Raw genomic sequence first — 15,803 nt, 5'->3', positions numbered from 1 at the left:
GGTTGGATATTAGGAAAAACTTTTTCACTAGGAGGGTGGTGAAACACGGGAATGCGTTACCTAGAGAGATGGCAGAATCTCCTTCCTTAGATATTTTTAAGGTCAGGCTTGACAAAGCCCTGGCTGGGATGATTTAGTTGTTGATTGGTCCTGCTTTGAGCAGGGGGTTGGACTAGATGACCTCCTGAGGTCCCTTCCAACCCTGATATTCTATGATTCTAAGTTAGGAGCCTAAATACCTTTGAGGTGCTGGGCCTAAGTGCAAACTCCCAGTTGGAAGGAGATACCTATCTACACTCAGGATTCACAGCCATGAACTCTCTCCTGGAGTTATCCATCTAAGCCAAGACTGTCCTTAAAAATAATGGAGGTCCTCCTCCTTTTGCCTTTAACCAAAGTTGTTCAAGCACTCACCTAGGAAGTGAGTGAATCAAGGTTGGTTCCCCCTTTCCCCCATGCAAAGTAAGGATTTGACCTTGGGTCTCTCGCTTCTTCGGAGAGTACCTGACCACAGGGTGTAGAATTATTCTCACACTCTCATTGGCCCAATGACTATTTATTTATTGTTAACAAATACACCCTGTATTTACACCCTACATGCTATTGTAGTAATCTTTGTGAAAAATATGCATTGTAAGGTATAATTTGATAACCAATAACTCACTGGTCAAAAATATAGCAAAATGTGTGTAGCAACATTACATATAAAGTTATGAACATAAGCTGAAATTACAACTGAAATGTATTTACCACACAAGTCTGGGGAGGGGGGTAAACTTGTTTCTCAAAGACAAAGGGCAAGATGATGCCTCTAACCAGGTGTCTTCAAAGCTGATTGACAATCATCGGTCAAGTGGCAATTCTTGGGCAAAGGAGGGGGACAGAATCAGATTGACCTGCATTTTAACAAACAACAACATGGAACCGCTTTCACTATGAGACTCCATGTCTCTGTTCTCACACTGGGAAGGAACTTGAGCTAGAGGTAACCCTCAAGAAAATGCATTTCAAAGGGTGTTTGGACTATGAAAGAGAGAGGGGGAAACAAACCAGTATTCTCTCTTTCTCTCCCTATCTCCTTCTCTCTCTCTCTCTCTCTTTCACCTAAGATAAAGGAACCAGCTTTTGGACCTTGTGTGAGATTTTGATGTGAAAATTTGGTCAGCCCTATTGCTGGGATCATGTGGTAAGGGTCTTACTTGAACCAAGTCTGGTTTCTTAAGTTTTAGCCACTAGAAAGCGTTTAATCTTTAAAAAGAAAAGGAGTACTTGTGGCACCTTAGAGACTAACCAATTTATTTGAGCATAAGCTTTCGTGAGCTACAGCTCACTTCATCGGATGCATTCAGTGGAAAATACAGTGAGGCATCCGATGAAGTGAGCTGTAGCTCACGAAAGCTTATGCTCAAATAAATTGGTTAGTCTCTAAGGTGCCACAAGTCCTCCTTTTCTTTTTGCGAATACAGACTAACACGGCTGCTACTCTGAAACCGTTTAATCTTTATTTCCCTTGTAGCCATTTCTGACTTTAATGCCTTATACTTGTACTCACTTAAAATCTATCTCTTTAGTAGTTAAATAAACTTGTTTTATTTTTTTAAATCAAAATTAATCCAGTGTTTGTGTTTCAACTGAGCTGTTTGGTAGCTCCATTTCAAGTAGCAAACTGATGGATATTGACCCCTTCCAAAGGACCTCTCATATCTGATCTGTTCAGGAGAGGGCTGGACAGTGCAGACCACGTTTCTGTGGAAAATTTGGGACTGGGAGTGTGTTGGGGTCACCCTGCACATAGTAACCAAGGCTGCTGGAAGCCAGAGTGTGGCTGGTATGTTGCTGACAGGCTGCTGGGGTCAGAGCTGCTGGATCAGGGCTGCAGCTATACTCAGATATTCAGAGTGTGACTTACACATTGGCAGGCTGTTTGTGAGTGGCCCAGCTTGGAGCTACAACGGCAAAGCATTGTGAGGCACCCCAGGTTGTAGGGCAGGTGGTGACACAGCCCCCATTGGTCTGGATTGCACCCTGGAATGTAACATTTATGTATACACAGTGGACAAGCTTCAACAAGAGACACCCAGCCCAGAATACTCCAGTGGCTAGGACACTCTGTTAGGAAGTGTGAGATCCAAGTTCATATCACTGCTTCATATTATTCAGAGGTTTGAATTGAACCTGGGTTTCCCACATCCTTGAACCTGGGTAAAAAGTTATAAGAGGGGCATCTCCTGTTTCTTTGTGTGGGGTTAGTTGTGCTTGGATCATGTTTACCAAGTTGGGTTCTGACTGCAACATATGTGGTGGAATGCCTTGTTTGTGAATCCTGCTGGGGGTTAGGTCTAGCTTCTGGTTCAAGTACAGCTACTCAGTGTTTAACCCTTTCTTTTTATTCTGACTGCTGAACTGCAAGCAGAATGAATCTTCTCCTGCATTTGTAATAGCCACTGCCACAAAGAAGTGCTTTGCCAAATGCACAGCTAGGTGGTCATCAGAACACAGTCAGATTTTGATTAATCTCTGGTGTGAGGTGATCAAACAGTTTGACTTCAATAAGAGTTACAGGGATGACCACATATACAAAGAAATAGTGAAGAAGCTGGCAGGGTTGGGGATTCATTGGGCTGGTGGCCAGTGCAGGGAGTGGATTAAGTTGCTCAAGAGTGATTACTGGAAAGCCAGGGATGAGAACTGCACCTCTGGGAACTCCCCATCACCCTCTCTATTTTATGAGGAGTTTGACCAGGTGCTGGGTACTGAGCTAAGCACTGAGCCACCAGTGAATCATGACAGCCTGGTCAGCTGGGACAGTAACCTTCTGATCCTAGAATCTGATCCTAGAATTCTGATCCTAGAATCCAGGATAGCACAAAAGTGGGTATGTCAGAATAACACTGGGGACAGTAGCTCCATTTATGACAATGTCGTTTGGTGGCAATACTGTCCCAGCCTGTCCATGTATGTAGATTCCCAATCATCGGAAAACACTGGCATCATGAACTTTTCCAGTGCAGCCCACATTGGCATCCATAAATCAGCCTCTGTGGTCCACAGGGGCCTATATAATAATGGAGTGGTACCCTTTGCAGTTTATAAACTCAGATGCTGCTAGAGGAGGGCAAACTATGGGCACATACATCCCATCAGTAGCCCTGGTGCAGTTTAGAAATCCCATTCTCTCAAAAGCAGCAATTACTTCTGGGATATTTTGTTTATGCCAGCCAGTTTTGGGTAAATCACATGACAGATTGCCTCAGAAACCTCTGCTAGCCCCTTGCTCACAGTTGACTTTCCAACACCAAACTGGTTAGCTATACACCCATAGCAGTCTGGAGTAGCCAGCTCCAGCTGGTTATAGCAACCCACTTCTTGATGGCCACCTGTGACGGGGTGTACAGCCTGAAGGGGTGTACAGCCTGAAGGGGTTAAGGTGGCTAGCTGAGCCAAATAATCACCTAATCTGCACCTGAATGGGGAGTCAGGAAGTAATGAAGGGAAATTAAAGAGGAAGCACAGCTGGCCAGGAACAGGCAAGGCCTGTATAAAGTAGAGGGGGACTACAGAGAGAAAGAAGCTCCGGTCATCATAGGCACCAGCTTCCTTCAGGCCCGGGGGGTGCTTAACCTCCCCACTCTGCCCCAGGTCCCAGCCTTACCTGCCCTTTTACCCCAAATCCCCACCCCCATCTCACTTATTCCCATCCCCGCTCTGCCCCAGGCCCTGGCCCCACCCCTTCTCCCAAGTCCCCATCCCTGTCCTGCCTCTTCACACTCAGTTCCACCCTGTCCCCTGAGCGTGCCCTGTCCCCCCTCCTCCCAGGGCCTCCTGCATGCTGGGAAACAGCTGGGGAGGAGGGGGAGAAGGTGGCTGCCAGTGGGTGCTAAGCACCCGCTGTGACGTTATTGACTTGAACTGCGACCATATACAGCATTGTTGCAACCAAGGTCCTGTAGTGGCACCAAATCTTGTATAAAGGGGGTCAAATGAGATGTCTAAGACAAGGTTATGGTTTGCTGATTATGATTATGCTGTCTATATGTGTGTATCATTTTTGTAGTTAAAGTTATGAATATTGGCTCTCTACTGTCTGTATTTCAAACTTATGCTATGCTTCTGGGTGACACCCAGACAAGTTGGTGTCAGCTCTGCCTCACCTGCTTGATGGCCCATTAAGGACCATTAATTGACCCATTGAGAGAAGGCAGACATGCCTTGGGACTCAGCAAGGTATGCAGGGACGTGCCTATGGACAGAACTCTGAGGTTTTTCCAGGCCATGTGATGGTAAGCTTGTCTTTGGAACAAAGAAAGAAAGACAACATGGCAAGAGAATATGAAAAGCTGCTGCAGCTCCTCCATCTTGTCTTCAGTTCTGCCTCTTACCTTTGGAGGGACTTTGCTACACTGAAGCTTTGAACCAAGGACTGAAAGACCCATCCCAGCTGTGGATGTACTCCAGAGACTTGATTTGAACCTGCAGTTTATTCTACCACTGCTGCAAGCCTGAACCAAGAACTTTGCCATTACTGTGTGTAATTGATTCCATTTAACCAATTCTAGCTCTCATCTGTATCTTTTTCCTTTTATGAATAAACCTTTAGATTGTAGATTCTAAAGGACTGACAACAGTGTGATTTGTGGGTAAGATCTGATTTGTATATTGCCCTGGGTCTGGGGCTTGATCCTTTGGGATCGAGAGAACCTTTTTTCTTTTCCTGGGGTATTGGTTTTCATAACCATCTGTCCCCATAATGAGTGGCACTGGTGGTGATACTGGGAAACTGGAGTGTCTAAGGGAATTGCTTGTGTGACTTGTGGTTAGCCAGTGGGGTAAAACCAAAGTCCTCTGTGTCTGTCTGGTTTGGTTTGCCTTAGAGGTGGAAAAACCCCAGCCTTGGGCTGTAACTGCCCTGCTTGAAGCAGTTTGTCCTGAATTGGCACTCTCCATTGGGTCCCGCCAGAACCAGCCTCGTTACACCCCCACATTCCCCTCCCCCCTCCCGGGTACTCCAGCCCTGGAGCACCGTGGAGTCGGTGCCTGTGCCTGTCACTGCCAGGGAGAGACGGCAAGGTAGGAAGTAGCCCAGGGATACAGCAATAAGGGAGAGGACATGCCTGAAGTCAGTCAGGGAATGATTTAACTTCCATCAAAGAGAGCCGGGCAAAGGTCCTGCTCTGCTGTGCTCTGGAGAAGCTGCTCTGCTGCCAGCCAGAAGAAGATTCCCACCTGATATCAAGGCAGGTGTATAGACAGTAAAGGGACACCCTAGGGACTCTCTGAGAGAAAGAGGAAGCATTCTTCTTCTCTTTTCTCTGTTCAGGGAAATGATAGAACCAGGAGGCATGAATAGCCTAGAAACTGCGTGCTTAGTTACACCGGAGGAATGTGCTTCTTGCCAGAGACAGAGGGCCAGCCATGGTCTTCAGCCCTCTAAGTCTGCTTGTATAGCACAAAGTGAACTTAAACGAGCTGGAAAAACTCCCTGATGAAGCCCCCTATGTAGGAGGTTTGGTATAAAGCTGGTGGAGGTGGCTCTGTTGCCACCTCTGCCAGCTCCCCCACCTGCTGCTTTCTCTGCTGGAGCTGTGCCCCCCGGCATGAGGTGTGTCAAGTGAGGGGAGGCAAGGGAGAGAAGGAAGTGATTCTCTGCATGTGGAAGGTCTTTTGCCAGCTGTGTCACTTAAAGCTGCCCCCCTGCAGGTTGGGCAGAGCAGAATCAGGGTGTGGTGATCAGGTCTCTGTCAGTTCCCCCTTTCCACTGGGGTGGAGAGTTAACTGCTTATTTTGGGCCCTTTGGCTAAAGTGGGCCTGCGTTTGGCAACTGTTCCCCTTGAACTAAGCTGAGGAAAGCTCTCACGTTACCTTGCTGTAAACTGGCCAAAGGAGAGAAGCTCCATGATTAAATACAATGTTTTATCTCCCTCTGTTGTGTTTCCTCTTCTCTGCTAGTGGTTGGCACTACAGCCTCAGGCCAACCTTGCAGTGATGGGCTCTGTAAAGAGTGTTGGATGTATTTCCGTAAAAGGACTCAAACTACCATGAGACAGACAAGCAGAGTGGGCAGGAGGCATAAATTATAAATGACTGCTGAGGCAAAAGAGAACATCAATGTCTTATTGGCAAATATGTGATTTTCTTTTTTTCAAAAGAGAGCTGAATAGCAGCCAGCTGAGAAAAGAACTTCAGTCTTGTTAGATGGTCTTTTAATGTTCTCTATGGTTTTTTTTAAATTCATTTTGTAAATCGATTTGGTTATATGAGAATGTGTGACAAAACTATATTGAATTGCTGCTCCCCTGGAGAAAAGATAGATTCTCTAGGTAGGTGTCTGTCTCGTACTCTAGGACCTATGGACCAAAGATAGCCTTTCATGTGTGGACCCCACTGATGTTATTGGCTCACTCCATGGCGGAACTTGGTCCCATATGTGAGTGCGTGCTCTCTGCTTGGCCACTGATGTCAGTTGAAAAACTGGGTTTTGGATCAAGCCCTTCCATTCTAAGCATTTTGTATTTCCAAAAGATGTTGCCTCATAGTGCAGAGTGCTCCTGTACAAATTAAAGATTATTCACTTACTAAAAAGTCACTGAAATGTGCTACAGTATCTCCCAAATGGCACACAAGAGCACTCAATAATTTCAAAAGTAGACAAGTATGGTGCCTTTTATACAGGGTCATCATTTAAAAATTCAATAAGTAACAGTAAGGAGACCAGCCCTCATGCAATACAATAACATTAATACAAAAGAAATGTTGGTATTGGGAGAGCCCTTGGCCAAGGTGACCACATGGACTGCAGGGAGATTGGAATAGTTCAATTTTTAAAGAACTTTTTATGGTAGCTCCTAGAAACTTGCCAAAAATGCATCTCCTAACTTTTTTCTTATAACAAGAGTGAGAACGGCTTTTGTTACATTTTCAACCACTCAGGTAATCAGAATGCATGCCATGTGATTCCAATCATCTGTTGCCATTCCAATCAATTTGGTATGCAAATTAAATTCAGAAGAGGGCTTAAACCTTTTGTTTCAAGTTTCTGTAGGAAAGTGGAGATGCCTTATTTAGCTCACGAGAAGTATCAGTCTAGAGATGTTATGTTTTCCTTGACCGCCATTTTCTTTCCAGTTTCTTTTTAAGTCTTGTTTTTAACACAATTATTTGGCTCATGGACAGTTAGTTGGGTAATTTCATGCAGATGGCCCCAAAGAGACAAGGACTCCATTATCTGTAAGTGTCAGGTGACCAAGACAAGGGCAGAGAAGGCGCCAGGTCTAGGGGTCAGAGCAGACACCAGGAACCAAGGCCTAGGTCTAGGGTCAGAGCCAGAGTCAGTAGTTGGAAGCTGGAGCCAAGAGTCAAGCTAATACCAAAGCCAAACCAGGGTCAAGACAGAGGACAGGAACTGGATACCAGAGCCATGGGTCAATTCAGAGTCCGCAGTCAGAAGCCAGAGCCAATGGACAAACTGGAAGTAAGGAACTGGAGCAAGCAGGGTAGCAGGCAAGGAGGGACTCAAGGCAAGGGCAGGACAGAGGGAAGGTTGGATGCAAGGCAGGAGCAGCAGGAACCAGGTAACACAGGAGCAGGTGCAGTGGTCAGCATGAACATTGAGCCCCTCCAGCTAATCAGGTGGCATGCCTAATCAGGCAGCTGACTGCGGCCTGCTGTATGATGAAGCTGGCCTGGAGACTAGCTCTGCTGCAGGCCCAGATTCTTGACCCTAAGGAAAGGTGAAGGGTCAGGAATTTCTGGAGCCTCATTCCCTACTCCAGGTCTCAGTTAAAGGGGCATGGACAGAGGTGCCCTCTCTTAGTAAGGCATGTTGTAAACTACTGTAGGTAGGCAAAAACCAAAAGAGATGGGAGTTGGAGGGGGTGTGGATGACAATTATCTAAATTATTTTTCCCACTCTTGGCCAGGTTGGACTGGTTGTCAAATAAACATGAAACTTCCAGTAGAGTATTTACAGTATCACTAAAAATCATAGACTCATTACTCATATTACACTTTCCCTTTATTACCTTAAAAAAGCATAGTACATTGATATCTCTAGAAATCTTGAGTATAATGTTTGCTCAAGTGGACTTATTAAAAATTGCATGATTTAAACGGGAACTATTATATGCCTTAAGTCTGTTTTATAGACTATGAGGAACAACATATGACAGTGTTTTGTTTTTTGTTACAAGTGAAATAGAACAATTTGGGCTTTTCTGTTGTGAATTATTAACATACTAGTTTTCACTCCATTGGCTTCAATTGCATTAATTTTTGCTTTATCCATGTACATCCCATCCTCACCCTCTTTGGTAGTCTGATCCAAAGCCCATTGAAGTCAATGAAAACATTCCCTTTGATTCACTGGGATTTGAATCAGGCCCTACATCATTTTGCCTTTAGCTTTCTGACACTAAGATGCTGATTTTTCAAAGACAACCCAGGTTTATGTGGTATAATTTTTACCTGCTTATTTTTTCACTTAGCAACAGTGTTAGGGGTTATTTTTATTACTTTACTGAGGAGGTAAATATACCAATTTTGCAGAGCAGATATAATGCAACTACAGGAGTGCATGTTATCTCCCATGCTGCACTGGACATAAAGAGGTATTGTTTAGTGACCTATTGGATCAATCTCGTTAAGGATTTGCGGTAGACATTCAAGAAAGTGTAGGAAGAAGTGGTTGATATTTTATTATGAGTCATGGTTGTCATCAGGTTGTCCTTATGTTTCACAGGGGCCTTATCCTGCTGTTTGTAGCCATTCAGTAAAATATCTAGTAGTACAAATCCTTCCCTGCCCAGCAGAACAATGGATAGATGCAACCCAGTGGATCTTCTTCCATGTGGTTCCTGCTGGCCAGGCTAAGACTGCATGTGGATATCTGGGTATTGTACTGTGAGGTACATTTTGCTACTCCTCTGAGCTGTCCCTGATGTACTTGCCATCTGCCTACGTGGGAATTAGGTGCTTTAATAACCTTTGAGGATTATTTGGGCCATATACCCTAACTCTTGACCAACATGCCTTTGGATCTTACTCCTACAACACTGTACTCAAAGGAATTTGTGCCAGTTGAAATCAATGAGCAGTAGCAAGCCCATGGTGTACACGCTGGTGCTTAAACTGGGTTTCCATCCTTCCTCATTCCTATGTGCTGTGATGGCAGCATATCCTGCTGGTCACATTCAGGGAAGTTTCCCCATACCTGTTCCCATCACCACTTTGTACAGCAGAGGGCAGGATTGAGCCTTGGTTTGATTTCTTGGGTTCCCCCCCTTGTTTTCTGCATTTCATTGTTTGTGTAATGTGCGCCTAAACACTTTTTAAACTTAATTTTCAAACAAATCGACTATATAGGGAAAGAAATAATGTTCTCAGTTTCACCCATACGACTTTTTGGCTTTATTGGGACTGCCTCTGGGTTAGGGTTGCAAACTTTCTAATTGCACAAAACTGAACACCCTAGCCGCTCCCCTTTACTGAGGCCCTGCCCCCTATCCCATCCCTTCACCAAGGCCCCGCTCCCAGCTCACTACATTCTCCCTCCCTCACTGACTTGCTCTCCCCCACCCGCACTCACTTTCACTGGGCTTGGGCAGGGCAGGGCAGGGCTGGGGTGTGGGAGGGGTGAGGGTTCCGGTTGGGGGTGCGGGCTCTGGGCTGGGGCTGGGGCTGGGTGGTTTGGGATGCAGGAGAAGGCTCTAGGCGGGGGGGGGGGGAGTGGGGGTTGGGATGCAGCAGGCGGTGAGGGCTCTGGGTTGGGGCCAGGGATGAGGTGTTCAGGGTGTGGGAGGGGACTCTGGGCTGGCTGTGGGTGCGGGCTCTGGGGTGGGGCTAGGGATGAGGGCTTTGGGGTGCAGGAAGGGACTCTGGGTTGAGGGGGAGCTCAGGGCTGGGGCAGCAGGTTGGGGTGCTCGGGCAGCTCCCAGTCAGCGGTGCAGCAGGGCTAAGGCAGGCTGCCTACCAGTCCTGGCACTGTGCTGCGCCCTGGAAGCGACCAGCTGGTCCAGCACTAGTAGGTGGCGGTGGAGGGCAGGAGGCTCCGTGTGCTGCTCTTGCCCACAGGCACTGGCCCCCTCCACCTCCCATTGGCTGGGAACTACCCAATGGAGAGCAGAGTCGGTGCTTGGGGCCCCCGCTCCTAGGAGCTGGACATGCTGGCTGCTTCGGGGGCACAGTGCATTGCCAGGCCACATAGGGACTAGCCTGCCTTAGCACTGCTGACCAGACCTTTAATGGCGTGGTCGGTGGTGCTGACCAGAGCCGCCAGGGTCTCTTTTCCACCAGGTGTTCCTGTCAAAAACCGGACACCTGCTCACCCTACTCTGGGTACAGTTTGCAAAAAATCTTTATTAATAATCTAGTAAAGGGAATAGGGCAATTACTGATTAAATTCACAAATTATTCTAGACATGGAAGAATCTAAAATGACATCAGGATTAGAAATATTGGACAGAAAATGACAAGATTCAGTTTGGAAACAGGTTAATATAAGAGAATACATTTGGGAAAGAATAATCCAAACTACAGCTATTATCTTGGGAGATACTTAAAAATCAATACTTCAGAATGACTAAATAATACTAGGCTGCAAATTAAATATACATTTGCGATGAGTTAGAGCAGCAATAAAAAAACAAAGTATGATTGTTTGGGGCCAACTCTACAGAAGCATAATGTCTTGTGGCAGGAATCTCCATGTGAACGTTTTGGAATTGGAATATTGCTGACAGTCTTGCTAACAAAATATCTTGACAAATAGGAATAAGGTTAGAAAAGTGCAAAATAGTTAAGGTGTTGATTTATGAGAGAACTTTTAAAAGAGTGAAAAGTGCACAGATTGGCTAAATGGTGCCTAAAAGGACCACCTAAGGCTATGAATATTTTGGAGGATATAAACACTTAGGAGGGAAGAGAATAACTGGGGATATAACTAGAAGTAATGAGATGATCAAGAAAAGGAAAAATTCAGATGAATACCAGGAAAAACTACCTGATAGATAGATGAGACTGCAAAACAACCTCCCAAGGGAAATGATTATATCATGTAACATGGGGTATTTAAAAGTAGACTGAACAAAACCCTAATAAAATAGTAGGGAAGAGTCTTAAATTGTTAAATTGGAGCTGGGCAAGATGACATAAGAGGTCTTTTTCATCTTTAAATTGTATGAAAGGGGAGAATCTTGAATAGTTCTAAATACAGTATTATAGAAATACAGGGGGCCATATGTGACAAGCACTTGAAAGGAGCTTCCTAGAAGTCTAGGTATTGAAATAAATGTATCGGAGGAAGACAGGTTAGTTTGTTCTTGATATCACTTTATTGACTCCCTGAGCTTATTATTTTAACTAACCTCAATGATTACATACTTTACTTTTTAATCATTACAGGTGCATTTGCTTGCAAGATGGTACCATTTGTTCAATCTGCTGCTATTGTTGCGGAGATTCTCACGATGACCTTCATTGCTGTGGAAAGGCATCAGGGAATTGTGCATCCGTTAAAAATGAAATGGCAGTACACCAACAGAAGAGCTTTCACGATGCTGGGTAAGATCATAGGCAACTCCAGTATTCATATAACACACATCATTGGCAGGTTGAATGATTTTGTTGTGTGTAACTGGTGTGGGAGGTTTGCATAGTAGAGAAGGTATTGATCTGTGCAATGGTACAGATTTACAGCTGAGTCTAGCCATATTACATGAAGCAGCTCAGAAATACTGTCCATGCCATCCCTTGCCTTTCTACTTCACCTCTATCCCCTTTTTTAAAATTAACACCATCCACAACTTTCTCAATCTGCTTGCCTCAAAAGCCGGATTTTGTTTTTTCACAAACTAACACGCTAATGTAAATCAAAGTTAAGTTCCCTGTTCTGCGGAGCATTAAAAAGATGTTTGTTTGTTTGTTTACAGGAATAGTCTGGTTGCTGGCAGTTATTGTTGGGTCACCTATGTGGCATGTACAGCGACTGGAGGTATGGTATGATGTATAATGTAATCACACTCTCAGAGGGAGCCCTTGTTTCAGACTTCGCTCTTGCAGGGTCTCAGCAACAAGGCTGAATAAACTCCCAATATTTATGAGAGGTGATAACGCAGAATGTGGTCACAAGCTACTGTAAATGTTGAGTCAGTGTTTCTTATATAGAGCAATTGATTTTGTAATCTGACTTTCTGGGCCCGCATTGTAAAAAGAGAAAATGGAGACACACTTTTAATATTGTCACTGGCAAAGGATTGTGTGCAATTTTGGAAAGCCTTTACTTCAGGGTGTGGGCTGAATTTGGCACCTGGGGCATTTGGATTGCCTCCCTGTAACCTTGTGATGGCTTTCCATACTACAGTGCCTACTTGTAGTTGTGCTTCTCTCCCTATCTTGAAGATGAAGAGTTGCATCTGTGCCTTGCACTGCACCTTCCCATTGCTTTTTATCAGCAATGACACAAAATAGCTTGGGACTTTGAAAATGAATATCTTTACGTGACATGGCATGTTCCTATAAATATTTTTCCATAGCTATTACATTTTAAGCAACGGTTACTCCATTCAAAACCTTCATTAACTGTTAGAAGCAGCTATTCGGGAGTCTGGATTTTTAAAAAATCCTTTAAAAAGTGTAACTTGGCATATTGGTGTTGGAGAAAGAGTCACAGTAGTCTATACAGACGAGCTATGTACTCTTGGTTACAAGCTGTGTGTGTGTGTGTGTGTGTGTGGACAGTTATTTTTTCGGAAATCCTTGTTTGTTGGCTGACAAGACAAATTTGTTCTGTAACTGATTTAAGTTTGAGAAGTTTTCAGTCAGCCTCCATAATTACAACTGTACAACTGTGTACAGATACTTGCATTTATGCATGCAAACCAAAGCCCTGACCCTGCAGTCTGATCCACCTGGGCAGATGCCTTGCACCAGTGCAGGGTCGGGCTGACTTCAGTAGGATTCTGTGTGCGTGGCAGGGGGAGCGGGCTGCTTATGTGGATTTAGTTGCAGGATCAGGGACCAGATCACATGGTTAAATATGCAGCTGTACCTTTTGTTCACATGAAAATGGATGTGCCGACCAAATTGGCATTTAAATTATATATATATTAAAAAATGCCAGGGTTAAACAATGTTTTTAGATATGTTTGGCTTTTTTTTAGCCTTCCAAGAAGCTTTTGATAAATTACCTCAAATGAGGTTATTTATCAAAAGTCTCTTGGAAGGCTAAATAAATTGGCTGCACTGTTTCTCTTTCATCCACTATTTAGTTCTGTGTTTTATATTTGTCATTAACTTATTGATTTGTATTAACTATTAATATTACTACTACTTATTAATGTTACGTTAGCCACTTTAAAAGTGTGATATGTGCTATTGAAAAACAGTCCTTGCCCCAACCCCAGTTGTAGAGAAAAATTAAAATAATACATTTGGGGCAGGCTGATGCTTCCTTTGTGGTAATGTAAATCAACCTGACTTTGACCAGTGGTACACACAGAGCCAGTGTACCTGATCCACAGAAAACATGAGCCCACTACAGCCCTAGCTAGAAAACACTGTATCTTTTTAGCTCAAGCTGTACAGACTCATGTTTGGCTCTGGAGGACCCCAGTTCAATTCCTGTTGTATTGGCCAAGATGGCCAGCACAACCTGAAAACAGCCCAAACAGCACATTGTTTCAGCACATCTTAGCAGCTGCCTCCAGGAGAAACTGACACTGCCCTCCCCAGCATAAACCCTGAAGGAGGGTGTCAGTTAAAACACCTCTTGCTCTTCCTGGAAGGCAATCCCTTCGCTGCAGAGAGGAAGTACAGTTTTTACCCTGCATAAACTATGGTGAATGCAACCCTTTACATGGAAAATGCATTAGAAGAATAGTCTCACTAGAAAGGTGTCTCTACTGAATTCCTGCTATAAAGCAAGGGGCTTTAGAACATGTGACACTCTTCATAGTTAGGGTCCTTATTAAAGTGACTCATTTCTATTTCATTTGTTATAGATTAAATATGATTTTCTGTATGAAAAAGAGTATGTTTGCTGCTTGGAAGAGTGGACCAGTGCTGTTCACCAAAAGATATATACCACCTTCATTCTTGTCATACTCTTCCTTCTTCCACTGATGCTGATGCTTCTGTTGTACAGTAAGATTGGTTATGAACTCTGGATTAAGAAACGAGTGGGAGATGCTTCAGTTCTTCAAACCATTCATGGGAATGAAATGTCTAAAATATCAAGGTTTGTAATGTAAAACCAAAGAATTAGAACTTTCAGTCTTGAAAAGCAAATCTGGGGACTGGAAAGAAGAAAAGTTACGGACAAGATTTTCAAAAGTGACTAATGACTAGGACCCTACCAAATTCACCGTCCATTTTGGTCAAATTCACAGGCACAGGATTTTTAAAATTGTAAATTTCATTATTTCAGCTATTTAAATCTGAAATTTCTCTGTGTTACAATTGTAGGGGTCCTGACCCAAAAAGGAGTTGTGGGGGGTAACAAGGTTATTGTAGGGGGGGTTGCAGTACTGCTACCCTTACTTCTGTGCCGCTGGCGGCGCTGCCTTCAGAGCTGGGCAGCTGGAAAGCGGCAGCTGCTGGCCGGGAGCCCAGCTCTGAAGGCAGAGCCACTGCCAGCAGCAGCACAGAAGTAAGGTGGCATGGTATGGGTTTGCCACCCTTACTTCTGCGCTGCTTCTGGTGGGGCGCTGCCTTCAGAGCTGGGCGCTCTTCAGCTGCCCAGCCCTAAAGGCAACGTAGAAGTAAGAGTGGCAATACCGTGATGCCCCTAACATAACCTTGCGATCCCCTTGCAACTCCCTTTTGGGTCAGGACTCCCAATTTAAGAAACACTGGTCTCCCCCTTGAAATCTGTATTGTATAAAGTCACACAATAGACCAGATTCCATGGGGGGAGACCAGATTTCGTGGTCTGTGACGTTTTTTTCATGGCTGTGAATTTGGTAGGGCCCTTGATATTTGGTGCCCAATTTGAGACAAAGGGCCTGATTTTCAAATAGTGCTAAGCACCCAATCTGAAAATTGAACCCTTTTCAGGTGTGCCACATTGTGCACCTAAAATTTACACTTTTAAAAATGCAGGTCATGAGTTGGGAGGAAGAAGCAGTTCCTGAGGCAGATTGGGAGTGATCAAATGCAGTTCCTTTTAGAATCCACCTGGAATAAGATCAATAATATCAAAAGTTTTCTAAGGTGAGTTCATTATTTGTGTGTCTATAACCACTGTTCTATCAGCCTTTTAAAAATGAAAGTAGTATATTAAAAAAGAATCGGAACTTACCTGAAAACTAATTTGATACATTTTAATTGGGCAGTTTCTAAAAAGATCTAAATGCCCTCAGTTTTTTTCTGCCTCATGAGACCATCCAGATGGAAACTTTGTGTTTGAAATGCAATTTAAAAAATGAATAATTAAGAAGTAGGCATCAAAATGGTATCGTTATTTACACTTCTTTGTAATTTAGTGTAGCAATTATCCTACTCTATATATTACACTGTAGTTTTTCTTTAATTTGGCAAGTTTGTTTCCTGGTGTGATGGCAACTTCTAGCAATACATGCACAGAAAACAGGATAGTACCACATTAAATACTGAATCCAAGGAGAATAATAAGTAGCAGCTTAAAGAGAAAAGATTGCTCAATCAAGTGGCTAACATCAATCAAAATGAGGATGAGGATGACAATGAAGTTGCAAAACTGAACGAAATAGTAATGTACCATGCTTGTAAAGTGTGTGCCAAAGCCCAGCTAGTGACTCCTCCACGTAGAGGATAAGGTTCTACTACTTCTGTCC

At 44.0% G+C, this 15,803-nt stretch overlaps 1 protein-coding gene across 1 annotated transcript in view; it reads left to right on the top strand.

The window, feature by feature from the left end:
• Positions 1–15,803, top strand: part of QRFPR (pyroglutamylated RFamide peptide receptor) — a 49,716-nt gene that overhangs the window by 22,462 nt on the left and 11,451 nt on the right. Inside the window, exons 2-4 of the mRNA XM_084625651.1 lie at positions 11,395–11,553; positions 11,922–11,983; positions 13,992–14,227. Coding sequence (XP_084481777.1) covers positions 11,395–11,553; positions 11,922–11,983; positions 13,992–14,227 — 457 coding nt within the window. The remainder of the gene's footprint in view (positions 1–11,394; positions 11,554–11,921; positions 11,984–13,991; positions 14,228–15,803) is intronic.

The sequence above is a fragment of the Lepidochelys olivacea genome (genome assembly GCF_965140295.1).
Source record: "Lepidochelys olivacea isolate rLepOli2 genome assembly, chromosome: 4".
NCBI classification, from domain to species: domain Eukaryota; kingdom Metazoa; phylum Chordata; order Testudines; family Cheloniidae; genus Lepidochelys; species Lepidochelys olivacea.
Note: the sequence above shows the minus strand (reverse complement) of the source record. Positions and strands in the feature narration are given on the sequence as shown.